Source organism: Notolepis coatsorum (assembly GCF_963971535.1).
Source record: "Notolepis coatsorum genome assembly, chromosome: 7".
NCBI lineage: Eukaryota > Metazoa > Chordata > Actinopteri > Aulopiformes > Paralepididae > Notolepis > Notolepis coatsorum.
In genome coordinates, this window is record NC_140171.1 from 37,627,942 (window position 1) to 37,655,624 (window position 27,683).

The 27,683-nt window shown below is 42.2% G+C and overlaps 1 protein-coding gene across 2 annotated transcripts in view; it reads right to left on the reverse strand.

The window, feature by feature from the left end:
• Nucleotides 1-27,683, reverse strand: part of tbc1d1 (TBC1 (tre-2/USP6, BUB2, cdc16) domain family, member 1) — a 182,643-nt gene that overhangs the window by 20,042 nt on the left and 134,918 nt on the right. For both annotated transcript variants that reach the window (XM_084318722.1, XM_084318723.1), the window contains exons 13-17: nucleotides 26,952-27,113; nucleotides 25,924-26,082; nucleotides 23,137-23,237; nucleotides 11,506-11,649; nucleotides 9,449-9,608 (exon numbers count right to left, since the gene is read on the reverse strand). In XM_084318722.1, coding sequence (XP_084174848.1) covers nucleotides 9,449-9,608; nucleotides 11,506-11,649; nucleotides 23,137-23,237; nucleotides 25,924-26,082; nucleotides 26,952-27,113 — 726 coding nt within the window. The remainder of the gene's footprint in view (nucleotides 1-9,448; nucleotides 9,609-11,505; nucleotides 11,650-23,136; nucleotides 23,238-25,923; nucleotides 26,083-26,951; nucleotides 27,114-27,683) is intronic.

A 27,683-nucleotide genomic window follows, 5' to 3' on the forward strand; every position in this document is an offset into this window, starting at 1 on the left:
AGTCCAACCATTTTTCACGTAATTTTTCTGACATGGTTTTCGTGTTTATATCTCACGGGTCTAACAAACCTCAACGTTATTGCCATCAAATACAACGTATATCGTTTCTTGAACTTTCTGTGAACGTCTAGACTAATCCGGTAAAAATGGCGGAGTTATGGATATTATACAAAAGTAACTGTACTTACAGTAGATTTCATTCACAGTCTTTGCTGCCCTGTAACAGGCGTCTGGTCGTACTAAATCCAGATTTAACTCCGTCATTGTAAAGAGAGGATTTGGCCCGATCCATAGATGTATGACTTGGCCATAATAAGGTAATTTATAGGCCCGATATTCTATATTCATATTTTAAATTGCATGTGTCCGGATGGCAAAATTCAGTACTGTATCTACAAAAAAAACTGTAAATCACCTGTCTCTTGACACTTGATCTCAATAAGGTGCTGAATGAGCTCAATAGCAATTGTTTTACTTTAGGTCAATGTTAGCATGGTGTTATTCACCGTCAAATATGGAAAAAAATTCAATAATAATAATTTATATTCTCCTGTGGTTCATTACAATTTACTCAAACATACAGAATATGTCTGACACACATATCTGAGACGCATTCTCTCACATGCAATATGGAGAAGGATGGCATCCCGATAGAAGATGCAGCACATACCTGCTCGCAGGTAGATCGGTCTACATGTAAAGTATGTGCATCAGGGATATATATGCACAATATATAGTATTTTTTTTCTTAAGTCTTTTTTTAATTTCCATGTCAGTTTTTAATGTATTTGTATGAGTCTTTTACATGTTTTGTATGTTCTTACAAAAAAAAGAAAAAGGCAAATCTTGGACGTTGCATATTGTGATGTGGAAAGATATGTGTTGAATATTGGAGAGATTTGTGCAAAAAATTATAATAAAAAAAAAAGAAAAAAGAATATGTCTGACACTGTGAATACATTCCCTGAGGTCCATAGATGTCTCTAGATACCAAGAACATGCAAATGGAACTTGTAGAAGTGGAGCAATCTTCCATTTACTTGGGTATGTACTTTTAGGCAAATTTCTTTAAAATATGGCTATGGACAGTTCATAAAAAACAAGTTAAGAGTTAAAAATAAAAGGGAGAAAAACTAAATGAAAAGTACAGTATGAGGTGGTAGAAATATATTTCATAATTAATTATATGCCAATATTAAATCAATTTCATGCTTTGAAGGCACAACAATTGTATTGCCAACGACTATTAATAAAACATGTTTAGTAACTCGTTTGTGTTCCTTCTGGTAAATACAACACCCACTTGTCTAGGTGATTAGCCTCTTCTTCCTCATCATACTTACCATTTCCCTGTACTACCAGCCACAGGCACATTCCTCAACCACCAACCTCTTCCCCCAATGACTGGAAAAATAACGTGACTGCCTAATTCATAACCTATCATTATTAATTATACTTGTACATTGTATATTGTTAATGCACTTCACTGTTACCTTTGCACTCTGGTTAGATGCCAACTTATTTCCATTGTACTGTACTTGTGCGGTACACCGTACAATGACACTAAATGTGAATCTAATCTAACATCTAGTAGACTGCTTCAAATCTCTAAATATGACCAGGTGTCAATGTTCATGCCCTGCTTTTAACCACAACAATCAGTGGGGGTATTTTAAACGGACCCCAAACTAGATCTCACCATATATGTGCTCTCTCCCCAACTTGCACTAGTGCCAAGTCAAATATGAACAGGCACCACAAAAAAGGTTGCATTATGCAACTATTTTACTCGCAGGCTAAAGCCCTGAATTGAGATCCTGAATAAGCTACTGCACAGCCAAGAAAAAGTCAGACGCAACATGAGAACTGCCACTTCACAAAATCATGCAAAACTGGTACCATGTTAAATGGCTGCACTGTGATTATGTGTTACAGTATATACATCGAGGCCAAACAGTGTGAGAGACGGACAGACACACAAAGAGAGAGAGAGAGAAAAAGAGAGGGGGCTCTTATATTGGGTTATCACAACATGAATTTCCACGTCTCAACACATTGGACGCCAGACCCGAGATAAGTCAGGTTTTGGTCGTTATTTACTTGTATTCACTATTTCCATTCATAATCCATCGAGGGAGCCTGATGTTATCATTGGGAATGGGTCTGAAATCGCAAACGTCCAATACCGCCACCTGCCGCCTTGCGGTCGGTATTGCACATCCTTGGAAACTCTCTGGCTTGGCCTGTACGTCGAACTAAAAAGTCCGGTCCGGGTTTTCCTAGTCAGGCATGGCGAGCGGTTATAACTAGGGATGCTCGATATTGGCTTTTTTACCGATACCTGTAACTGAGGGGTACAATTCCCTGACTGTATTGATAAGTATGGTATCATTAAACCACTACCGTCTTATGTACATTCCTACTGGCCATACAGTACACAGGTATCTAATGATGAACACTTCCCACAATGACTCGGTTCCACACAAAACTGGATTTAAGTATTTATTAGCAGCAAAAGGTACATAATATACTTTACTTTACTTTGGATGCGCTTATAAGGCAAAGGAATGTGCGTAGGCAAATCAATAACGAATGTCCATTCTCATATTACGCAGGAGATAATAATACAACCTGAATCTTAGGAAATATATCTATGGTACACTAGTAATATAGCGGGAGATACTGGTAGGGTCCCCCCGGTTGTAAGCCAGCAAGGGTAGAGGATTTGTCGGTAGTAGAGTCTGGGTCAACGATGATAAGGAGACTCCAAGTACAGGAGACGGTGCAATAAGATCTTGATCCGCAGACGAATACAGCTGTTCTCCGTAGCATGTAGCTCCACATGGAAGAAAGCTAGCCGGCCTCAGACTTCTGAGAGGCGGACTCGACGTGGCTCCTCACAGGGTAAATCCCACACAATTGTGGGTGTCGGCGATTCTCCGCTCCATTAATTACAGGACCAAAAGCAAATATAATCCAGCCGAAAAGGGCTATGCAGTCGTCGGTAGGTTATCCAGTGTACATAATCCACACGGTCCTCGTCTAGGGCCCCTCGGGTGAAAGCGCCATGGTAAGCAGCCCAGCCTGGATAAGCACTCTAGCTGGTACGAGGAAACGTTGGTGATGCTGGTCACTGTAGAACTTTAGCCGCACGATACACTATACACAAATAGACTATTACTGACTTAATAGCGTTAACTATAGCGTTAACTCTGACACTTCAGTTATTAATTCGCACGCGGTCTCAATGCTCTATTTGGGGCCAAACAGGCCATACTTCACCGCACGTCGTATCGTGGGTGAGGCTTCAACTTTAGTTCCTAAGACTTCTGACTAAGTGCTTCTGTATTCACCTGTGCCGTATTTATACGCTTAGGTGAACAAACTAGTACCAGCTTTATTCCTGTCTCATATCCTTGCGCAGGCATGAACGGTAAAACCGATTTTCCGATATCACATTTTTATGCCAATATCGGTAGGCCGATAACAGACATCCCTAGTTATAACACATGGATTGAGGATAATCAAGTACTCCCGATTCATGTTCTTTGGTGGATTATGTTGGCAACACGATCAACATCAATACTTGGAATGGCGATCAGATAATTGGAATATTCTTTTTGCAGTACATCCTAGTCAAGGTAAGGGCTATATGGTATCAATCTTGCGTTGATCCGAGCATGCCTTCATTGTGATCTGAAAGTGTTACTGTAACGTTACTCCACAACGTATGCCGTTGGTGACGATCGAAGCATAGAAACCACCCCCCCCCCCCCCCCCCCCCCCCCTACTTTTTTTTTTTTTTTTTAACTTTATTTTTTAGCGTTTATCGCTTTTTCTGGTCAAGCATGACCGACAGATACAGGATGAAACGGGATGTAGAGCAGGGGAAGACATTCTGGCAAATTGACGGCGGGTCCGGGAATCGAACTCGGAGTCCACCAGATCCGTGACGCAGCACGGTTTTCCCCGACGCAGAAATAGCGCCGAGATATGCGGTGAGCTACTGGAGCTCCCCCCCCCCCTACCCTTTCATGCATGCATGATGAAACATAATACCGATAATATAGCGTTGATTTCAGATTGATTGTTGATCCAGGCGAGGAATGCCACGGTTTCTAGTGAAATCCACTAAACGCTGCATAGCGGCGTTTCCTGGGATTACACAGAATTACTCTAAAACTATACTCATATTCACCACGATATAAAACGGGAATGTATGGATGAAAAAAGTCTTTCTTTTTCACAAATTGAACGATAGATACTCAATGTCAAATGGGCAATAGTTTTATATCCATAGCTATGATATTTAATATAGTTTTAGCCCTGCAAACACCGGCATGTATCCCCATTCATAAAGCGCTGGCATTCTTGCCACACGGCCCACAGCAACCTCTGGCGCTAAAAGTGTTAACACTTTGAGTGCCAGCAGGGGGCGCACGATTTATCGCTTGAATGCCAGCCTTTTTGGACAGATTTCCGATATTTCATGATTTTCGCGGAGCTATTTCTATATTACGCCCGTCGCTTATCAATGACTTGCAGTCAACATGTACGAAACGGATCGTTTTTTCATCGGTACATTTCCGTTTTATACCGTTTTGAAAAACTGAAGTTTTTGGAAATGTCTAGAAGAAAAAAAAGATTCCGTGATAATAGCTCTTTACTGGAACACACACAACACGTTGTCATTTTCCGGCTGATTTATGAATAGTTTTCAAATAAACGCTATATTATCGATAGTATATGTGTACTTGTGAAAAATCGATTATCTATGCCCTGCCTGGCGCTAACGGCACGCACACACACATAGGAGACACGTTGTGGAATATGTGAAAGAAACATCTGATTACCCCAAGACTGGTAAAATAGATTCCTTACCTCACATCAGATGTTCTGCAAAAAGATTATTCCAATTCCTAATCGCCATTCCAAATATCGATTGTGTTTATTGATCCAACGATCCAACCTTGAAACACATATTCCACACTGCTTTGAGTGTCCACAATGAATCCAATCGTCTCCGGTTACATGCCTGAGAAGTAAAATGTGGATTCCGGATTCCCCCCCCCCCCCCCCCCCCCCCCCCATGCATTTCCATTGAGTCCAATCCAATGGGTGCATTACCATCCGGAAGATGATAGGGGCAGTATTTTCCCTGTTCAAGCTCATAGACAGTCCCAATGATAACGTGAGGCTAGATTGATGAAAAATTAATGGATATCGCTAATAAAAGCAATAACGATTCAATAATGAGATTTCTCGTCCCTGGCACTCAACGCATGGCATGAAATCACAAGATTTCTTGTGGCTGGCACTCAATGTGTTAATGGTGTATGTTGGAGGGATTGTTGACCATGTTCATCAATTCTCATCCAAAATGGTTAAATGTTGCACCAAATTGGTTTAGCAAATGATAATAAACGCAACATCACTGGTAGTAGCTGCAACCTGTTCTCTTCTGGTTTTCTTTGGCCCGATTACATTATTGTTTCAATCTCTGTGTTTTTATTTACATTACACAATGAAACACTTTTTCCAATGACATCTACACAAATACCCTGCAACCATCTCTCCCTTGTAGCCGTCATATCCATTGCACTCACTTCATTTGGAGTGGCCTCTTTCTCGTTCAGACATGGTGGAGGTTGTTCAACATGGTGTAGGCCTACATTGACCCCAGTTTGTTTATGTTCTTGCAGTTTTTGATGTTTGGAAGTGTGCCATGCATAAATTTTTTTTTGATCGTTTCACAATTTCTTGTTGATGCAAGGATTTCATGTGGTAATGTAATTTACATTGTTTTGACCTGCTCAAATGTGACATCTGCCTTTGCAATGGCTTTTGACAGCCAAGACATACATGTATAGCAAGGTTATTTTCTAAAGTATCACTGGTATTATGGCCTTCATCTAAATTGTGGCATTTAGGTCCTTTATTTTTTAATCTGGACATTACTGGTGGTAGCCGTAACCTGCTTGGCCTGATTATATAGTTTAATTTGTTCTGGGACAATCTATTTCTGTGGTGTGTGAATCATTTGCACTCAAACATGGCAGATCCCATTGACAGCCAATAGTTGCCTAATCTCTCTACTCTGGCTCCTGCCCTCTCTCTCTCTGAGAGGATAATTATTGTTTTGCTTTAATCAGGCATATTTTCAACCAAATAATTAATAACATAATGTGCATTGCCATACCTTTCCACACAGTGTAATAGTAAATAGTGGATGAAAATGCTACGTCAGTGACACACATCACTGTCTACACACACACTCACTCAGATACACACACTGCCCAACAGCCCACCTCCTCAGCCCTCCTCTCGTCTTGAAAATAGTTTGCAGGTCTTGTCACTATTAGCTTGTTAAATATGACAAGAGCAGAGCCTCCGCGGCCGGTTTTGACTTTATAATTCTGCACACAGAGCTGATTTGCATTTGAGGCCAATACCTCCGACAGTGGCGCGCACACACACACACACACGCGCACGCACACACACGCACACCGCCTCCTCCTACTCAGCACACACACATTCGATAGCATTCTCTCTAAAAACAGCTGTGTTTTGGTGCTAGAACGGACGGCTCGGGCAACACTAGATTCACGTGACATGAAACTTGGGAGAATGTTCAGCCCGTTAGACGTCTCTTGAGGACCCGATCTAGCAAACAAGGTAGATATCCAGATGCTCATCTGTAGAGCTTGAGCCTCTCCACTAGGGGTGCACCGATATATCGGTCGGGTATCGGTATCGGCCGATAAGTGCCTTGTTGACTGCTATCGGCCTATCGGCCGATAAGCTCAAATGTGCCGATAGCAGTCGCCGATAAAGAGCCATCAATTTGTGTAGCGTCAAAAGGCAAAAAAAAAAAAAGTTCACTCGCGACCTACCTGCACAACGCCCGCCGTCCCCCACACACACACACAAGCTACTGCATGAAAGTTACTACTTATGATTAACAAGGCATTCGTTGTGGCATTAACGTTATATAGTTAGTGTTCCGTTGCGGACAATAACATCAGCATATTATTATTACCCATAGCAGCAAGGCATTACTCCGAGTCCGTTCATAGCTCAGTTCCATTCCGTTGCAGCATGAACTACCGGGAGGCAGAAAACTAACGTTACTAGTGAAAATGTGACTTGCTGTACTTTGCTTGCAGGTCTGCAGCCATTATTGCTGGATTATGAATAGCCCCAACTTTAGCCAACGTAACGTTATGGCTAAACCTTTAACATTAGTTAACGCTAGCTTTCGGTTAGCTGTTCAATGCTAATAACAACCAAGCGAACCCATCAGAGCTCCCCATCAACACCGCTCTGTCGGGAGGATGGCATTTAAGAAAGTATCTGCTGTTAAAATGACACAAACATTCGTTTTGTGGCATTAACGTTATATAGTTAGTTACACGTTCAATTACATAAGCATAGTATTTACCCGAAGATAGCAAGCAAGCCGTTCATAGCTCGGTTCCATTCCATACCCAACTACCCATTCTGCAATCTGTTAATAAAGTTTTCAACCAGACAAAAAATCCTGTGGAGCGCGCTGGTCGGCGGGCACTGCCGGGCAGCTAACGTATTAGCTTGTTGTGGTTCTGAGATTGACTCGCATTCTCGCAAGCGGATCAATGGCGGCATGGCCCGAAGTAGAAAATGAATAAACGCTTGCCGATTGGTGGTAAGAACAGCAGGAGGTGGGTGCTAGCGGTGTGGCGTAATTGGCCGAATCGACTGTCAATCAAAATGGTTCCATTGCATTGGTTGAAAGCTCTGGTTGAGAGAATAGTATCCCGCTGCAGGCCGCCAGAATGGTCCCATTGCATTGGTTGAAAGCTCTGGTTGAGAAAATAGTATCCCTCTGCAGGCCGCCAGACGATACTGGGAGTGATACCATAAACATATTTCTTGATGTTTCCTTTTTTTAAGTAAAGAGGCCTACAAATACAAACATACACATACAAATATACAGTAGTTTCATTAAAAAAATAAAAAAAATAAAAAAAAATATTAAAAGAAATATTAAAAAAAATTACAAATACTTATTTTTTGCCACAAGTATCGGTATCGGTATCGGCCGATTGTGTTAGTTGAACAATCGGTATCGGTATCGGTGGCCAATTTTCATATCGGTGCACCCCTACTCTCCACCCAACTACACTACTGTAAAAATCATCAGAGGAAACCTCAGTGCCCAACAGTAACCAGAAACGTCAGTTGCACCCTACCTCCCCACATACACACTAAGTCCTAACTTCAGTTGCACCCTACCTCCCCACATACACACTAAGTCCTAACTTCAGTTGCACCCTACCTCCCCACATACACACTAAGTCCTAACTTCAGTTGCACCCTACCTCCCCACATACACACTAAGTCCTAACTTCAGTTGCACCCTACCTCCCCACATACACACTAAGTCCTAACTTCAGTTGCACCCTACCTCCCCACATACACACTAAGTCCTAACTTCAGTTGCACCCTACCTCCCCACATACACACTAAGTCCTAACTTCAGTTGCACCCTACCTCCCCACATACACACTAAGTCATAACTTCAGTTGCACCCTACCTCCCCACATACACACTAAGTCCTAACTTCAGTTGCACCCTACCTCCCCACATACACACTAAGTCCTAACTTCAGTTGCACACTACCCCCCCACATACACACTAAGTCCTAACTTCAGTTGCACCCTACCTCCCCACATACACACTAAGTCCTAACTTCAGTTGCACACTACCCCCCCACATACACACTAAGTCCTAACTTCAGTTGCACCCTACCCCCCCCCACATACAGTATGCACTAAGCACTAACTTCAGTTGCACCCTACCCCCCCACATACAGTATGCACAAGTCCTAACTTCAGTTGCACCCTACCCCCCCCCCCCCACATACAGTATGCACAAGTCCTAACTTCAGTTGCACCCTACCTCCCCACATACACACTAAGTCCTAACTTCAGTTGCACCCTACTCCCCCCCCCCACATACAGTATGCACTAAGCACTAACTTCAGTTGCACCCTATCCCCCCCCACATACAGTATGCACAAGTCCTAACTTCAGTTGCACCCTACCCCCCCCCCCCCACATACAGTATGCACAAGTCCTAACTTCAGTTGCACCCTATCCCCCCCCACATACAGTATGCACTAAGTACTAACTTCAGTTGCACCCTACCCCCCCCCACATACAGTATGCACTAAGTACTAACTTCAGTTGCACCCTACCCCCCCCCACATACAGTATGCACAAGTCCTAACTTCAGTTGCACCCACCCTGTGTATGTGTGTATATGTGTATGTGTGTATATGCATATATGCACCTCACATGTTTGTTTGTTTGTTTTTATTCAATAAAAACAAAGGAGTTAAAGTTCAGCAGCATAGCAGTAGCCACCGTGTAAAACAAAAAGCCTGCTCTCTCTCTGTGCTGCTTACCGAAGACCCTGGCCACAAAGCCCAGTGGGAAATGGGAGGCGAAGGCCGTGAGGAACCAGGGAGCGGCGTAGAGGCTGGGGCCGATCTCGTGCTGCTCCAGGTGGCTGAACAGCTCCCGGTGGTAGTCATGGAGCAGCCGAGACAGCTGGTACATCTGGATCTGGCAGCAACACAGTGTGGTAGATATGTACTGAGACGACTAGTGCAGCAACACAGTCTGGTAGATATTTACTGAGATGACTGGTGCAGCAACACAGTGTGGTAGATATTTACTGAGACGACTGGTGCAGCAACACAGTGTGGTAGATATTTACTGAGACGACTGGTGCAGCAACACAGTCTGGTAGATATTTACTGAGACGACTGGTGCAGCAACACAGTGGAGTAGATATTTACTGAGACGACTGGTGCAGCAACACAGTGGAGTAGATATTTACTGAGACGACTGGTGCAGCAACACAGTGGAGTAGATATTTACTGAGACGACTGGTGCAGCAACACAGTGGAGTAGATATTTACTGAGACGACTGGTGCAGCAACACAGTGGAGTAGATATTTACTGAGACGACTGGTGCAGCAACACAGTCTGGTAGATATTTACTGAGACAACTGGTGCAGCAACACAGTGGAGTAGATATTTACTGAGACGACTGGTGCAGCAACACAGTGGAGTAGATATTTACTGAGACGACTGGTGCAGCAACACAGTGGAGTAGATATTTACTGAGACGACTGGTGCAGCAACACAGTGTGGTAGATATTTACTGAGACGACTGGTGCAGCAACACAGTGTGGTAGATATTTACTGAGACGACTGGTGCAGCAACACAGTCTGGTAGATATTTACTGAGACGACTGGTGCAGCAACACAGTGTGGTAGATATTTACTGAGACGACTGGTGCAGCAACACAGTGTGGTAGATATTTACTGAGACGACTGGTGCAGCAACACAGTGTGGTAGATATTTACTGAGACGACTGGTGCAGTAACACAGTGGAGTAGATATTTACTGAGACGACTGGTGCAGCAACACAGTGTGGTAGATATTTACTGAGACGACTGGTGCAGCAACACAGTGTGGTAGATATTTACTGAGACGACTGGTGCAGCAACACAGTGGAGTAGATATTTACTGAGACGACTGGTGCAGCAACACAGTGGAGTAGATAGACATAAACACATCAGCTTGAACAGGTATTGTAATACATTGATACAGAAAGAGAGATTCCTTTTGTGTGTATGTGGAAAAAGGTGTATGTTTCTGGTTTGTATGCAACAAATGTGTGTGTTAAGTATTACCTGCAGTGTGATGATGTCAGGTCTGTATAATGTGTTACATGTATGATGTCAGGTCTGTATAATGTGTTACCTGTATGATGTCAGGTCTGTATAATGTGTTACCTGTATGATGTCAGGTCTGTATAATGTGTTACCTGTATGATGTCAGGTCTGTATAATGTGTTACCTGTATGATGTCAGGTCTGTATAATGTGTTACCTGTATGATGTCAGGTCTGTATAATGTATTACCTGTATGATGTCAGGTCTGTATAATGTGTTACCAGTATGATGTCAGGTCTGTATAATGTATTACCTGTATGATGTCAGGTCTGTATAATGTGTTACCTGTATGATGTCAGGTCTGTATAATGTGTTACCTGCAGTATGATGATGTCAGGTCTGTATAATGTGTTACCTGTATGATGTCAGGTCTGTATAATGTGTTACCTGTATGATGTCAGGTCTGTATAATGTGTTACCTGTATGATGTCAGGTCTGTATAATGTATTACCTGCAGTATGATGTCAGGTCTGTATAATGTGTTACCTGTATGATGTCAGGTCTGTATAATGTATTACCTGCAGTATGATGTCAGGTCTGTATAATGTGTTACCTGTATGATGTCAGGTCTGTATAATGTGTTACCTGTATGATGTCAGGTCTGTATAATGTGTTACCTGTATGATGTCAGGTCTGTATAATGTATTACCTGCAGTATGATGTCAGGTCTGTATAATGTGTTACCTGTATGATGTCAGGTCTGTATAATGTATTACCTGCAGTATGATCATATCAGGTCTGTACTGCTTGCGTAGTCCTACGTCAAACATGAGGAATTTCAGCATGTGGAAGGCCTCCTCCTCTCCCAAGTGTAGCAGCAGGATGCCTGCTATGAAGGACAGGCCCTGGCAATACCCCACCTGCAGAATACAACATCAAGATCAACACAGGGAGATTGTGTGTGTGTGTGTGTGTGTGTGTGTGTGTGTGTGTGTGTGTGTGTGTGTGTGCGCGCACGTGAGCCCAGGAGTGTTCACGCACAAGCTCCATTGTTTTGTTTTTGTTTTGAGCCACGAGCAACAATGGCTGATGATGGTATCAAAGGTTTCCAACAAAGGTTGTTAGGGTAAATTCAGAATTTTGGAAAAATATTTTCTACTCATTGATGACTTATGAGTCCTTTCTCTATACTAGTACACACTAGGGCTGGGTGATTAATCGAGTTTCAATTTCAATTACAATTTTGGCTTCCCACAATCATGAAAACAAGATAATCAAGATAAAACGATTTTGTGGGGCATGCCGTGTTGCTCTCATTTTGTATTGTGTTGTAAATGCAGCGCATCCTTCCTTCACAGTAGTTTCAGCTCGTGTTGAGATGGAGGGAACCACGGCGTGTTTCTCTAGTTATTTTGAAATGTCTTTGGTAACTTGTAGAAGATGACAGAAAGGCAGCCTTTGGTCGAGAAGAAAGATATAACAAATTCAATCATTGTCATATGTGACCCGGCACAGTCTAGGCCGCCATATCTTGCAAGAGAGGATTTTTCAGAAATTTTAAAAACTTTGCGCGATTCAGAAATAGGTCAAAAATGAGATATTCGCAATTTCTAGTGCTTTGAAATGTTCTCTATCTGTTTACTTATTTCAAATTTCTTATACGACATGTAAATGTATTAATTATTGTTAACTTGTCCGGCTGTATACTTTCTCTCGCTGTCTAAAGAACTACAGTTGTGTCGTAGCCTGGGGAGGGGCTGAGTACTTTCAGTCTCGGGTATCAAAGACAGACACGCAGAAATGACAGCTACCAAATCCATTTCGAGACAATGGCCCCAATACGCTACTTTGTTGGCGGTGTGAAAATTATGCAGAAAAAGCTTAATAATATCTTTAGAAACGTTTGTGTTCCAAGCCCCGAGTCGATCAGAGCTTCCTACGCCCTGGTAACTTTCACGCACTGCATAATACCGCCGGGAATCAGTGTAGGAAGTTCTGGTCGACTCTGGCTTGGATTTAAATTGTTCGGGAGACTCATGTGCATAAAAACCTGATTATAATCATGTCTCTCCCACAACGACAGCCCGAGCTCTGAGTGAATTACGCAAAGGGGAGCAAAGCCTTGTAAATTGCCATTCTCCCTTTCTGTGTGTGTGCGCGAGCACCCGCTCCACATGAGCATAGTTATAAGATCTCACAAGTTTAAAGTTAGCTTTTATTGTCGTTGTGGTAGACACATGATCATAATCAGGTTTTTGTGCACATGAGTCTCCAAGCCCCGAGTCGATCAGAGCTCCCTACGCTTTGGTAACTTTCACGCACCGCATAATACCTCCGGGAATCCACGGAGGCATGAAGCATTTACCAGTGGTCTAGGTCAAAAAAAGAAAATGGATTCTGTATGAATATTTTTTATATCTCTTATTACTCTGGATAATATACCACAAAACTTGACGTTATTGGCATATATTGGAGCACAGTTAGTTTGTCTCCACTATTTTTAGCATTGAGCAACAATCAGATTTGAAATCAGTTTCAAAATGGCGTCACTCTGGCCAGAATAAGAAACCTACTGTAAATACAGTAGATTTCATTATCTGTTCTTATGCACGCCTGGTGATACTAAATCAAAATTGAACTCGGGCATTTGAAAGATAAGATTTGGCACAATCCATAAATGTGCGAATTGGCTATAATAAGGTAATTTATAAGCCTGCTATTCTATATTCTATAATAATATTTCAAATAGCATTGGTCCGGATGGGAGAATTCAGTACTGTATCTACAAAACCTTCTGTTTAATCATCTTCCCTTTATTAATTTCCTTAGATTTTTTTGTACATGTGATCTCAAGAAGGTACTGAACGAGATCAGTGGCAGTTTTTCATGTCTGGTCATTTTTAGCATGGTGGTATTCAGTGTCAAAGATGCAAAGAAAAATCATAATTCATATTCTCCTTAGTTAGTCAGCTAGTCAGTTTGTGTAAATGGCAAGCGCAATATAAATCAATCTTCATTACTTTAAAAACATAGCCATTAACATTACATAGGCCTACACACATCTTGCCATAACATTAACGTTAGCACGGTTTGTACATCAAAACGCACGCTTAACTAATGGTAGCCCACCAGGCGCCAGCTCTAATGCAGCCAATGAAATGTTACCGTAGCTACTAGCTAGCAGAGGAGAAAATGGGAGTCTGAGAGGCGGGGTGTTGAAAGACAATGATAGGCGTTTATTCAACATCCAAGAAGGCTAACATACAACTGTGTTTACTAACTCAAACCGGGACTATTGCCGCTTTTCCACTGCATGTCATCAACTCGATTCAACTTGGCGGTAACGTCAGAGTCGAGAAGGTCCGTGACGCTAAATTGTCCGTGCGGTCCCCCAACCCTTAGATAGTTTCAACTCACCGAATTATGTTAATCCACCACAGTTGCACTCAATATTTAAATAATGTTAGTCTAAATAAATGTAGACAGATAATGTACGTATTTAAAAAATAGAATGAACAGAGAGCAGTGTTGTTTTGAAACAGTACAATGTGTGTGTTTAAATAACAGTGACACTTTTCCTGTTGATAAGAAATCCAGCCATATTCCTTTCATTGTATTTCAAATACTGCACTTTAATTTGACTAAACAAATTTGTCCATTAACACTTTGATTGCCTAAGGCTAAATTCATGATATACTATAGGTTGCCAGCTCTATTTGTCTATGTAGAAGTTCCCCTTCTTTGCAGGGCTATAACTTTTTAAATTCTATTGCTAAATTGCCATTATTAGGGCCCATTCAATGTCCTATATGTATTGTTCAGGGTGTATGAACGTTAAACTTTTTCATTCACATATTCATACTAAAATATGATCTAAAGTATAAGTATGTTTTCATCTCTTTCTGCAGCTTTCTCCAGAACGTGATTTATAGCCCCAAATGCATTATATTGATGATCAAATACAGTTTGATAGCAATCGGCGCGATATAAAAAAATTCAACTGGACGGACTTCTGGAAGTTACTACACGTAATCTGATGTTGACCGGATGGCCGAGGGGGCGTTTATAATTCCGTGGGCAGCGTTATACCATTCATCTAATGTGGGTCAAATGTTCATCATAGCAGTTAGTATCGTACACATTGAAAAATAACGCTGAATCTTACCGTATCTTCCTCGCGCCGTTGGGCGATGAGCGTGGAACAGACATTTTCCTATTATGGGATATAGAAATATCCGGTCCATTTCCAGGTTGTATAATAATATATACGTCCAAATCATGTTGTTTTTTCGAGTTATTTGCAGCGATCGATGTTCACTGTGTGAAGACTGAGTCTCTCTAACACTAGCGAGTGCCCGGACCCCATATGGAGTGAGTCCTACCGGGTTAAAGGTAACATCCGTTTTTTCGATCTGCCGATCGGCCACCAGATGGCGGTCTTGAACCGCTAGAGGATTGAGAGGAGATCACACTTGTGTCTCAGGGCCCCGGAAAGGAAATATGATTCCGATCACAGATTTTTGAAATATTGATATCAAAGACGAGTTACGGCGTCTTCGGCAACTTGAGCATGGCGGGGAAGGACGCCTAAAAGCGTCTTCCGGCAGTTAAAGTGTTAAGAACTGACAATCAGGGAATTTAAACATTGTTTTTTTGTGTTTATTTTAAAGAAAGGAAACTAAGTTAATACACAAATGTAGCCTATATTTTTCAGTCAGTTCGGTCTTTGTGTGCCAAACATTATTTAAGGCAAACCACTGTAAACTTTTTTTTTTTATTTTATAAATGAGAAGCATGTTTAAATTTTTGGAGTGTTACATAATTTATTTTTAAAAGAAATAACATATCGAACCGAACCGAAAACCGTTAGCCCAAAACCGTGATACGAACCGAACCGTTGATTTTGTGAACCGTTCCACCCCTAGTTAACCCGCATGCACATTATTAACATAGCTACAACACACAGTAACGTTAATACAATTACCGTACTTTTCGGACTATAAGCCGCAGCTTTTCCCCCCATTTTTCGACCCTGCGGCTTATATAACGGTGCGGCTTATATGTGGACAAAACCCGAAAATCTAAATATTGCTTTTTTTACTGCATTGAAATGTTATTTATCTGTTCCCTTATTTGCTAAACTTAATACAAATGAGTTAATTCTTGTTATTTGTCCGACAGTATTGTGTCCCAATGGGAGTCATTCTCTGTAGAGGTGGGAACTTAAAGCTCAATATAAGAACGGCCATGCACCACCACCCATAGAATCGAGAAAGAGCAATCAATCTGTCAATCCTTTCCGTGTCCGGGCCAGGTGAGGTTTCCCGTGTTGAGTCAAATTAAGCCGCAGGCTCCACTCCTTACATATGGTAATTAAACATTAAAACACATGCGGTTTATAGTCCAGTGCGGCTTATATATGTACACATCATTCAATTTAGCTGCTGCGGCTTATAGTCCGGTGCGGCTTATAGTGCGAAAAGTACGGTACATGCATCTAGGGCTGGGCAATTAATCGATTTGATCAATTAATTCAAATGAATGATTTAGGACGATCTTTAACCCTTTCACTGCGGCACTACCAAAACGGTTAACCCTTTCACTGCGACAATACACAGAGGGTTAACACTTTCACTGCCACATGACAGCCGGTTAACCTGGGTGACCGTCGGTTGTGTGATAGTAAAGGGTTAACCTTCTGTCGCGTGGCAGTGAAAGGGTTAAAAATTGTAATCGATTTCAAAAAAATTATTATATATATTTTTTTTTACCAGTCACCTTTTATTTGACAAAAAGTGATGTTTGGTGAAAGTTAGATTTGCACTTTATTAACACATTCAGAGCCACGCCCCTTTGACCATAATAGGGCTACCGTGCCAATAAGGAAGTCAATGGGAGGTCGGGGAAATTTGCGAAGGCTTAAACTATATCTTAAATTATGGCTATGGGTCTAAAACACCCCTCGCTTATCTGACTTGCTTGCAGTCAACATGTACGAAACGGATTGTTTTTTCATTGGTACATTTCCGTTTTATACCGTTTTGAATACGAGTATAGTTTTGGAGAGTTCTACTAATTCCAGAGAAATTCGGCGATAATAGCTCTTTAGTAGAATACACAAAACACGTTGTCATTTTATGAATCATTTTCAAATAAACGCTAGATTATGGATAGTATATGTGTACTTATGCACGCTAGAGAAGTGGGCTGAAAAATCGATGCCGTGCTTAGCGCTAACGTTACGCACACACACGTTGTGATCGATGTGAAATAAAACATCTGATTAACCCAAAACTGGTAACATAGAGCAGGGGTTCTCAACCTTTCTGCTGCCAAGGCACCCCTGTGTTTAATAAAATATTCCAGGGCACCCCTACATACGATAAAGACTTTGCCGGTCGTGTCTTTTTTGCTACAATGATGACAAAAGTGCTTGCTTTCAAAAGAATGTTTATTTAAGAAACCGGGAAACACATTTGTGTGTATATGCCTATATAATGCATTATTATTATTAACAGGTGTTTCAGGTCTAAATGGCTTAGTACTGTTGACATTACACTGCTTGTAGTAGTAAATCAAATAGCATATTTCTTTAAATAAAATTGCAGAAAATTATCACTAAAGTGCTATCTGTTGCAGCTGCACACTTTTCCATAAAAATAGCATATTTGGATAAGTGTGACCATTTCTCAAAAACTGAAAATCATGTATTTTTTTTTAAATACAGAAAATGATCACTAAAGTGCTATCTGTTGCAGCTGCACTGTGCTCCATAAAAATTGCATATTTGGATAAGTTTGACCATTTCTCAAAAACAGAAAATCATGTATTTTGTTTAAATACAGAAAAGGATCACCAAGTTACCATTTCTCAAACGAGCTCTCCAGGTGGTATCAGATGAGATTTCAATGAGTTCTTCCAAGAGTTTGGATGGAGATGTGTCAGGAAGCTTTGTCTCAATGTTGTCTGTAAAGTTTTTTTTATCCAGAGTAACTTGGTGATCCTTTTCTGTGTTTTATTAAATAATGATTTTCAGATTTTGAGAAATGGTCAAACTTATCCAAATATGGTATTTTCATGGAAAACAGTGCAGCTGCAACAGATAGCACTTTAGTGATAATTTTCTGTAATCCAAAAAGAATAATAATTTTTTTTCTTTAATCTCAAGGCACCCCTGGCAGCTCTCTGCGGCACCCGCTGACAGAGTCCTTACCTCACATCAGATATTCTGCAAAAAGATTAATCCAATTCCTGATCGCCATTCCAAATATTGATCGTGTTTATTGATCCAACGTTATAGTCCAAAACACATAATTGAAAGCTGCTCCCAGCCTCCCCAGTGAATGTGGTAACAGATACTGCTTGCCCGGACCGGACTTTTTTTCTGATGCACGTGCCCACCCAATCCAATCCAATGATGTGCAATACCATCCGGGAGACGATAGGCGGCGGTATTTGCCCATTTCAAGCTCAGACCCATTCCCAATGATAACGTCAGGCTGGATGGATGAAAAATGAATGGATATTGCTAATAAAAGAAATAACGATTAAAAAACGAGTTTTCTCTGGACTTGGCATGGCGAGTTAAGCAGACTAATCTCGTCGTTGGCACTGAATGTGTTAATCCCAATAGGGAAATTCATTCTTGTTTGATGATCAAGAGGCACCTTTTATTTGTTTTAAGTGAAGTTTGGTGAAAAAGCAAGTTATTGCACTATTAATCCCAATAGGGACATTCATCTTTGTTTGATCAAGAGTAACCTTTTATATACCGTAATTCGGTATATATATTATTATTTAAAAAAAATTAAGTGAAGATTGTTGAAAGTTAGGTTTGGACTTCAATCCCAATAGGGAAATTCATATTGGTTTGATTATTTCTTTGTGTCAAATAAAAACAAAGCTTATTTGAATGATTTCCTTGGGCTTTCTAGCTTTTAAGAGAAAAATAATCGATAAAAATCGTAAACCGGATGTGGTTTTAAAAAAATCTGAGGTTTTATTTTCAGGCCGTATCGCCCAGCCCTACATGCATCATTGTTTACAATGAACGGGTGGGGCTAGTCGAAAGGACTTGACACAGGGACAAGTTAAACATCAATAAATTAATTTAATACAACAGGTAGTTCGAGCTGCGCTGTCGTGCCTACGACCGCATTATATACGGCTTTGACGCGAATCAAATAGATTCGCTATCAGCTCTATCTTCAATCTTTCTAAATGTTCAGTTGCTATTGCATGCACTCATCTGTGTTTCACTACACACTTGAGTGCATGCTTACCAACTGTTAGTCTGCAACACTACTATCACCGACATCTAAGAAGGGAGATCCCCCCTTGAATGGCCCTTCTAAGGTTTCTCTCCTCCACACTGCCTGTGGAGCATTTTTCCCTATTGTTAGGTTTTAGTGAGTTTTTCCTTACCTTCGCGTGGGGTATGTCTGGGAGTGCTTGCATTCTTTCATTTATTTGCATTTATTTTAAATTTGTTGGACCTTATGGTGTTCTTGTTCTGTTCTTGACTTATTGTTATGTTTCTTCTTGACTTGTTTAAAGAAGACTTGTAAGGCCCATGAGGACATTAACGTGTGTTGTCGGGCCTTATAAATAAATTTGATTTGATTTGACTCCCTCTCCTGCCGATTAAATTCAGCAGCTCTTCCTCCTCATCATCGATTGCCTGTAGCTGCATTTGCGCATATGAGCCGCGGTGTCTCTCTCCTCTCCTTTGGAAACTAGCGTTAGCTCAAAAGGGGTTTCAAAATAAAAGAGCGACGTCTAAAACAGGAAAGACGTTTATTTTGTACATTTGTGGCAGCGATAGCGTTTTTCAGTGGTTTCGTTTGGACGCACATATTTCTTGAGACGATTTCGTGTTTACGGAAAACGTTTTTGAAATGAAAACGAAATGAAAATGAAAAAGATCGGTTCCGTCTTCGTCTGGACAAGGCCTCAGACTGAAGGTGTCAAGTCAGGAGGGGGGGGTTATATTTCCTTCTCGGTTATGCACAGCAAGAGAAATGGCTCCGGTTTCTTTGAAGCCCTGTAGCTCAGGAATGAGTAGTACGATCAGCATGATTCATAAGACATAGATTGAAAAATATTCGCCCAGAGTCTGTGCCTGGTCACATATTATGTTCTCAAATCAATGAGTTACAGGGTTTGTACACCTTTTCCAAGGCAAAATGCAAGCACTTTTCAAGCATTTTCAAGGTGAATTTTCAAGATTTTCCAGCATCTTATGCGGCTGTGGTAAATTAAATATTTACTCAAAATGATTATTTCACTTCTTCCATCACATTAAATCAGATGTTATTGTGCTATAAACAACCAAAATTATGTAGACTTGGCATTATATACCGGTATAACCTGGCTGAGCCGATGTGTTATGCAGTAACATACTGTATATCTGTATGTCGTGTATGCTATAAATGTCACTATGAATTGAAAATGGGGGACCCTGATGTAAACAAGACGAAAGTATTTCTCTGGTCTGCATCCCCTTAACAATTGTGTGTATTGAGCCGTACTGTATTGTACCCATTCTGCAATCTGTTAATAAAGTTTTCAATCAATCAATCAAACGTGACGAGCCAGGCCAATTTTAGCATGTTAATTTATGGAATATGCAATCTAACAGCTAACGTGAACTTTACAGTAATTACATGGATAATAATGTTACAATACAGTACAGCTCAATACACACAATTGTTAAGGGGATGCAGACCAGAGAAAGACTTTCATCTTGTTTACATCAGGGTCCCCCATTTTGGTTCATAGTGACATTTATGACATACATGACAAGTTCAAGTTCTTTCAAGTTCTTTAATAGTTGTCATACAGAAGTACAGAATACTTTCATACAAAATGCTTCTTACTGTTACGCTCCAGAGACATACAGATACAGATACAGACATACAGATATACAGTACGTTACTGCGTTCCAGACTACAACTGCTCCACACCAGTTCCACACCAGTCTCCGTAAATGTTCCGTTATAAAAATAACGTATAGTCTAGCCAAAACCCTATCAGCTGATTCACAATAAGTTCAGTAGAAGGCTAGAAGCCCAATAGTAACCAAACATTCCTTAAAATGATCAATAGATTCAGAAATAGTCAGACATGGAATGGAACATATTCTGATTTAAATTGCTTATTTGTTTTTTAACCAACAAAGCAACATTAGGATAGTGTAAATACACAGTACACACTGATTGCAATTCTCACTGGGAGTCTGGGACCTACTGTACAAATTTCACACACGTCACACATTCCCTTTTGTCCCTCCAGTCGTACCGTAGATCGCTGACGTCATTTTAACTTAAAATGGCGGCCCCCATCAGAGCATTCGGCTAACAACATTAGCTTAGCGAACCTGCCACCGCACTTCTAGGTGCATAAAGTGTGGTAACAAAATATCACAGCCCCTAAGACTGGGAGCGTTCTAACTCTACCGAGCATGTACCCAACATTATATGAAAAATAAAAAATCATTACGATGTTTTAGTGCACTTCAAGCGCTAAAGGGATTCATAACAACTTATAGCAGGGTCAATCGCAGTGTTAGCACTCGTCTGTTTCTTTTCTTTTCATACCAACATTACCTTTTTAAGTGAAAGTGGTCTTGTCCTTGTTGTATCCATGTGTAATGTTGATAGTAGTGGGTGTACACAGATGAAAGAGAGCAAGTCTGTGTCTGGGATATAGGTCCCGACTCCCAGGCTATTTATATAAAAACACTACGGGTCGAGCCCAGCCACATTTTGCGTGAAAGGCGAACGCAAAATAGGCTCGCTCGAGTCGCTCCGAGTTATTTTATTTCTTTGTCTAAAAACCAAACTATTCAGTCAGATAGCGATTTATTATGAAAGTATAAAGTGCAATTACAATTTCAATCACTTTCCAGCACTTTATACACAATTCAAGCACATTTAAAACCTTGAAAACAGCACATTGAAATACAAGCATTTTCAAGGATTTCCAGCACCCGTACGAACCCTGGAGTTATCATGTTTAATAATCGTGATTTCAATATCAATCAAAATAATCGTGATTATGATATTTGCCATAATCGAGTGGCCCTACAAGATACCCAGTTCCACCTCAGTTAGCTACAAAACTAATGAGGGTCTAGGAGTGTGGCCCCATTACTTTACTTTTGTTTTGTGGTTAAGTAGCCGGAGGTGTGGGTCTCCAGAATGGAACAGAACAGCAGGGGTTGTGCTGAGAAAGGACTCTACAGGTGAACAACATCACCTTCACATGGCTGGCAGAGCAATTTTTACTAACCTGGTGTCCACAACAAAACATAAGCCTAAAGAAGTCTACAGTGCACTTCAGCATACATAGTGTGTGTGTGTGTGTGTGTGTGTGTGCATGAGTGCGTGATCTCTAATGGAACATTCTTGCACAAAGAGGCTTATAACTGACAGGCATGTATGATGTACAGTATGTGATTGTGGGCGTCTTGTAGGGCTGCTCGATTATGGCAAAAAACATAATCACAATTATTTTGGTCAATATTGATATCACGATTACTCATTGACGTTGGAATTTATTTTGCATTTATTAAACTTGAAAAGTGTGTCTTCTTAACAGTAGATTTAATTGAACTTTAGATATAATTCAACTGAAAAACAAAAACATGACCTGGCTTAAAGGCTTGACCTGGCTTAAGAACTGTAGCAGAATGCTGTGTGAAAGCACTATAGTGTTCACGATCCTCGACTTGTGTGAAAAATGCATGTGTACAAAATGGCAGCTTGCTTGTAAACTCTCTCTTTTCTACCTAAAAACCTAAAATATGTTTCTGATCATTTTACCTGGGAAATAGGATCTGAAATAGCTGGATCTTGAGTCAAATTTGATCTACAACACCTAGTTTGACAGTTTGATCAGAATACATTTGTATTGGTGTTGGGAAGCGGGAGCAGCTCATTTGAAATGTTACGTCATTTGAAAGTTACACAGTTATCTTTATTGGAGGACGTAAGACTACCAGCTTGCTTGTAAATTGAAAGATCTGCAATACAGACAGGAGCAAGACCGTGTTTAGCTTGTAGGTGATTAACAAAACAATACAGGGAGCTGGTGGAGTGAGGCCAGAAGAGGTGTATCCCTTTTCTTGGACTTGGGAGTGTGTGTGTGAGAGTGAGTGAGTGAGTGAGTGAGTGAGTGAGTGAGTGAGTGAGTGAGTGAGTGAGTGAGTGAGTGAGTGAGTGAGTGAGTGAGTGAGTGAGTGAGTGAGTGAGTGTGTGTGTAAACCGTATGTATACGACCAACTCTCCATAGCCCATCTTCTTTCTGAGGACATTGTGTGTGTGTGTATGTGTGTGTGTGTGTGTGTGTGTGTGTGTGTGTGTGTGTGTGTGTGTGTGTGTGTGTGTGTGTGTGTGTGTGTGTACCTCAGGATCCAGCAGTGAGTAGGCCTTCAGCAGGTTATACAGAGACAGCTGGCCTGCCCCCAACTGAGCCTGGAAATATGGATGTGTAGGAAAGGTACGACCTGGCAGACATAAAGACAGAGACGGGGAGAAAGAGAGAAATAGAAATCGTATACTTGGAGCATTCATCCTGATATCAAACACATACTAAATACAACACTCCACAAGCTAACCAGTAGCCGTTTGAGATACCTATTGATTGTTCTTTGTAAACCGCTGTGTTTGTTTCATGGCCGACGTTACCTGGAATGTCTGGAGAGAAGAATAATCAATAGTGTGTGTGTGTCTGCGTGTCTATTTACTCAATGTCCCCCTAAGGACAGCAGACTTCATCCGACAGCATGTCGACACTGAACGCGACCAAACGCATGATCTCATGGACATTCCGAGCTGTCACGTTCACTAGCAGGTTCATAATATTTTTTTTTTTTATAAATATGGACTTGGTTTGCATACTTCCATCAGTAGCTTAAAGTGGAATAATAACCACGAGGCTTCTCAAGCTTGACGACATAATGACGGTCTGGGATCAGTAAAAAGAGCATTCTTGCCCAGAGAGGCTTATAATTGACAGGCGTGCTTATGTGTTTGTAGTGGGTTTTTGCGGGAGTCTTGACATGTCTTGACAGTGTGAGACGGTGAAACCAGTCTGGGAACTCTATGGGAGTGTGTGATGTGCTGGGAGGGGGGAGTGGACGATAGACCCCTTGTTTTGTGAATAGTATGTTCTGGACACCCCTCCCCTGCCTCAAGGTGTAGGCGTGGGTTTACAAAAAATTCGCTAAATGTCGAGTGAACTTAACGAGGATCATTTCTAAACCTGTTGCCTAACTGGCGTCAGTGACTGGCTTTGAAATTGTCTTTGTGTCTTTTACTGTCAATGGACACCATTGTGTGTCTCTTTCCCCTTTTGGCTGTCTCGGTATCCTATGTACGACATGCTTTTCTTCCTATAGAATATACCACTACAGTGGGCAGGGACTGCTGCCAGACATCCAACTACAACTACTAGGAACCTAAAAAGGACAATAACACTACCTTATGCATAATGTACTATACTATATACCTGTATGTCATGTATGTCCCTATGCCATAAATGTCATGATGTCATGTATGTTGTGTATGTCATAAATGTCACTATGAATTGAAAAGGGGAGACCCTGATGTAAACAAGACAAACGTCTTTCTCTGGTCTGCATCCACTTAACAATTGTGTATTGAGCCGTACTGTATTGTACCCATTCTACAATCTGTTAAATAAAGTTCTCATTAATTCATTCATTCATTTACATTTACATTTAGTCATTTAGCTGACGCTTTTATCCAAAGCGACTTACAAGTTCTGTACGACAAGCCATCAGGAAGGGCACAACTCTATCAGCTGAGCAACAATGTTCATCAAAGTGTTGAGTGCTACATTCACTGCACCTTATGTGATATTGTGATACTGTGAATACTGTATATTTCCATTAGTTAGATAGTTCATTATATTGACTTGTTATATTGTTTACACTGCTTGTTTTTACTACGTGTACCCCCCCCCCCCCCCCATGCTGCTATGATGCCTGAATTTCCCCAAGGGGATCAATAAAGGAATATCCTATCTTATCTTAATCACACCTTTCCCCAGCCAATGGTAGAGCACAGCAAGTGGGTTGTCAGTGTGTGTGTATAGATGACTGAACACATGATGGGCAGATGAAAGAGACAGGGTTGCCGGAACCAAGAGGGATGTGTTGCGTTGTGGTGTGTTTAGGGGTGCGGGGTGTGTGTGTGTGTGTGTGTGTGTGTGTGTGTGTGTGTGTGTGTGTGTGTGTGTGTGTGTGTGATCTTGGGTAGGAGTGTTAGAATGAGGCTATGGTAGAATTTGACCATCTCTACAGGATCTACGAGAATAGAAATATCTCCTGGTTGACATTGGATGAGTGAGTGTGTGTGTGTGTGTGTGTGTGTGTGTGTGTGTGTGTGTGTGTGTGTGTGTGTGTGTGTGTGTGTGTGTGTTTGTGTGTGTGTGTGTGTGTGTGTGTCTCACCCAGGTCTATGAGGAAGGCGTGCTGCTCTGTGTGTGTGTGTGTCTCACCCAGGTCTATGAGGAAGGCGTGCTGCTCTGTGTGTGTGTGTGTGTGTCTCACCCAGGTCTATGAGGAAGGCGTGCTGCTCTGTGTGTGTGTGTGTCTCACCCAGGTCTATGAGGAAGGCATGCTGCTCTGTGTGTGTGTCTCACCCAGGTCTATGAGGAAGGCGTGCTGCTCTGTGTGTGTGTGTGTGTCTCACCCAGGTCTATGAGGAAGGCCTGCTGCTCTGTGTGTGTGTCTCACCCAGGTCTATGAGGAAGGCATGCTGCTCTGTGTGTGTGTCTCACCCAGGTCTATGAGGAAGGCGTGCTGCTCTGTGCGAGTGTGTGTCTCACCCAGGTCTATGAGGAAGGCATGCTGCTCTGTGTGTGTGTCTCACCCAGGTCTATGAGGAACGCGTGCTGCTCTGTGCGAGTGTGTGTCTCACCCAGGTCTATGAGGAAGGCGTGCTGCTCTGTGTGTGTGTGTGTGTCTCACCCAGGTCTATGAGGAAGGCGTGCTGCTCTGTGTGTGTGTGTGTGTCTCACCCAGGTCTATGAGGAAGGCGTGCTGCTCTGTGTGTGTGTGTGTCTCACCCAGGTCTATGAGGAAGGCGTGCTGCTCTGTGTGTGTGTGTGTGTCTCACCCAGGTCTATGAGGAAGGCCTGCTGCTCTGTGCGAGTGTGTGGCTCACCCAGGTCTATGAGGATGGCGTGCTGCTGTGAGGTGAGCTGTTTCAGCAGCTCTTTGTAAGGCGTGTGGTTAGCGGGAGGTCGGGATGGAACGGTCTGTCTCAGCAGGTACTGCTCTGACAGAAACTTCCAGATCTCCCCACGATGCTGCCTGGGAACACCTGACGAGAGAGAGCGAGAGAGAGAGAGAGGGGGGGGGGGGGGGGGGGAAGAAATGGTAGAGCAAGGACGTACATGGAAAGGAGGGCGGGCGGGGGGAGGAAGGGGATACGTGTCTTTAGCGACGGGCGTGGAGTTACAGACCAACATTCTTGCCAAAAGCATATGTGCCTTCAACACGCAAATACATAAAAGGGAGTGTTTTCAGGAATTTACTTGGTGTGAGCCTTGAGCAATGAGCTTCATATTGAACCTCTAACTCAAGGTACCTGCCAAGTAGTTAGTATGTCCAAGAGAGAGAGAGAGAGAGAGAGAGAGAGAGAGAGAGAGAGAGACGGAGATAGAGAGAGACGGAGAGAGAGAGAGGGAGATAGAGAGAGAGATGGAGAGAGACAGAGACAGAGAGAGAGACGGAGATAGAGATAGAGAGAGATAGAGAGAGATGGAGATAGAGAGAGAGAGACGGAGATAGAGATAGAGATAGAGAGAGAGAGGCCTCATATCTGAGCAGTGAGAGGATTAGATAGTGTAGAGAACCAGACACTCCTCAGCAGAGATTAGAATAGGAGGATGTTGTTCAGGGGCTTCACCAAGTTACACCACTATATATCAGCTTCTGACCTTGCGCGCGTGTGTGTGCTCGTGTGTGCATGTGTGTGTGTGTGCAGACTGAAACTCCTGTTATGTTCTGTACAGAAGCGGAGAGCACAGAAGATAACCTCTCTGTCCCCTGTGACGAACATGCTGATTCTAGAGACAGAACAGAAGGCCTTGTGACCAGAGAGCAAGAGAGAGAGAGAGTGAGAGTGAGAGTGAGAGTGAGAGAGAGAGGCAAACTGCTGTGGGGCCTGAAATCCAGACTGGCAGGTACCTTGTGCGACAGCGGCATGAATGGTCTCTGTGTCAAACTTGACCTTTGCCCTCCCCGGGGTTCCCAGCATCCTCTCCCAGACCAGCGTGACCTCCTTCAGACACGGAGTGATCTCTTCATAGTCCAGCTTCAGCCGCTTGTTCTGCAGGTCGCTCTCTGTGGCTGCGCACGCACACGCACACACACACACATAAATACGGCATAGACCTTTTCAAACGTGACAACATAGATTGTAAGGGTTGCAGTGTTGGCTAATAGAAAGGGCTACATGTGTTGACAGCAGTGATCAAAGCAGAAGGTGAGGGAACACCCAGGGCCTCAACTATTTTTCTCTCCGACTCTTTTGACAACTCCCTTCCTCCTTTTCTCAACCCACAGCTCATCTCTTCCTTTTTCGACCTACACCCAACCGCCCCCCACCCAACCATCCCCCTCTCCTCTACCACCCGCTGGCCTCTTTCATCATCATCCTCTCTCTTTACTTCCTCCTCCTACTCCTTCCTCCCCTCTTCATCACCACGCCTCCCTCCCCTCTCTCCCTCCCTTGTGGACCACTCCACCCTTCCTGCTCATGTGTGGTGTCCACCCAGTGACCAGTTGGAACTTGGCAGGGCTGCGGGTAATGACATCATCACTAGGAGACGAGAGCAGTAGTGGGCCTTGTTCCATTCCAAATCCCCTCTTATCCTTTACAGGGCCGGACATGAAAGGAGATAATGTTAGCCGATATGG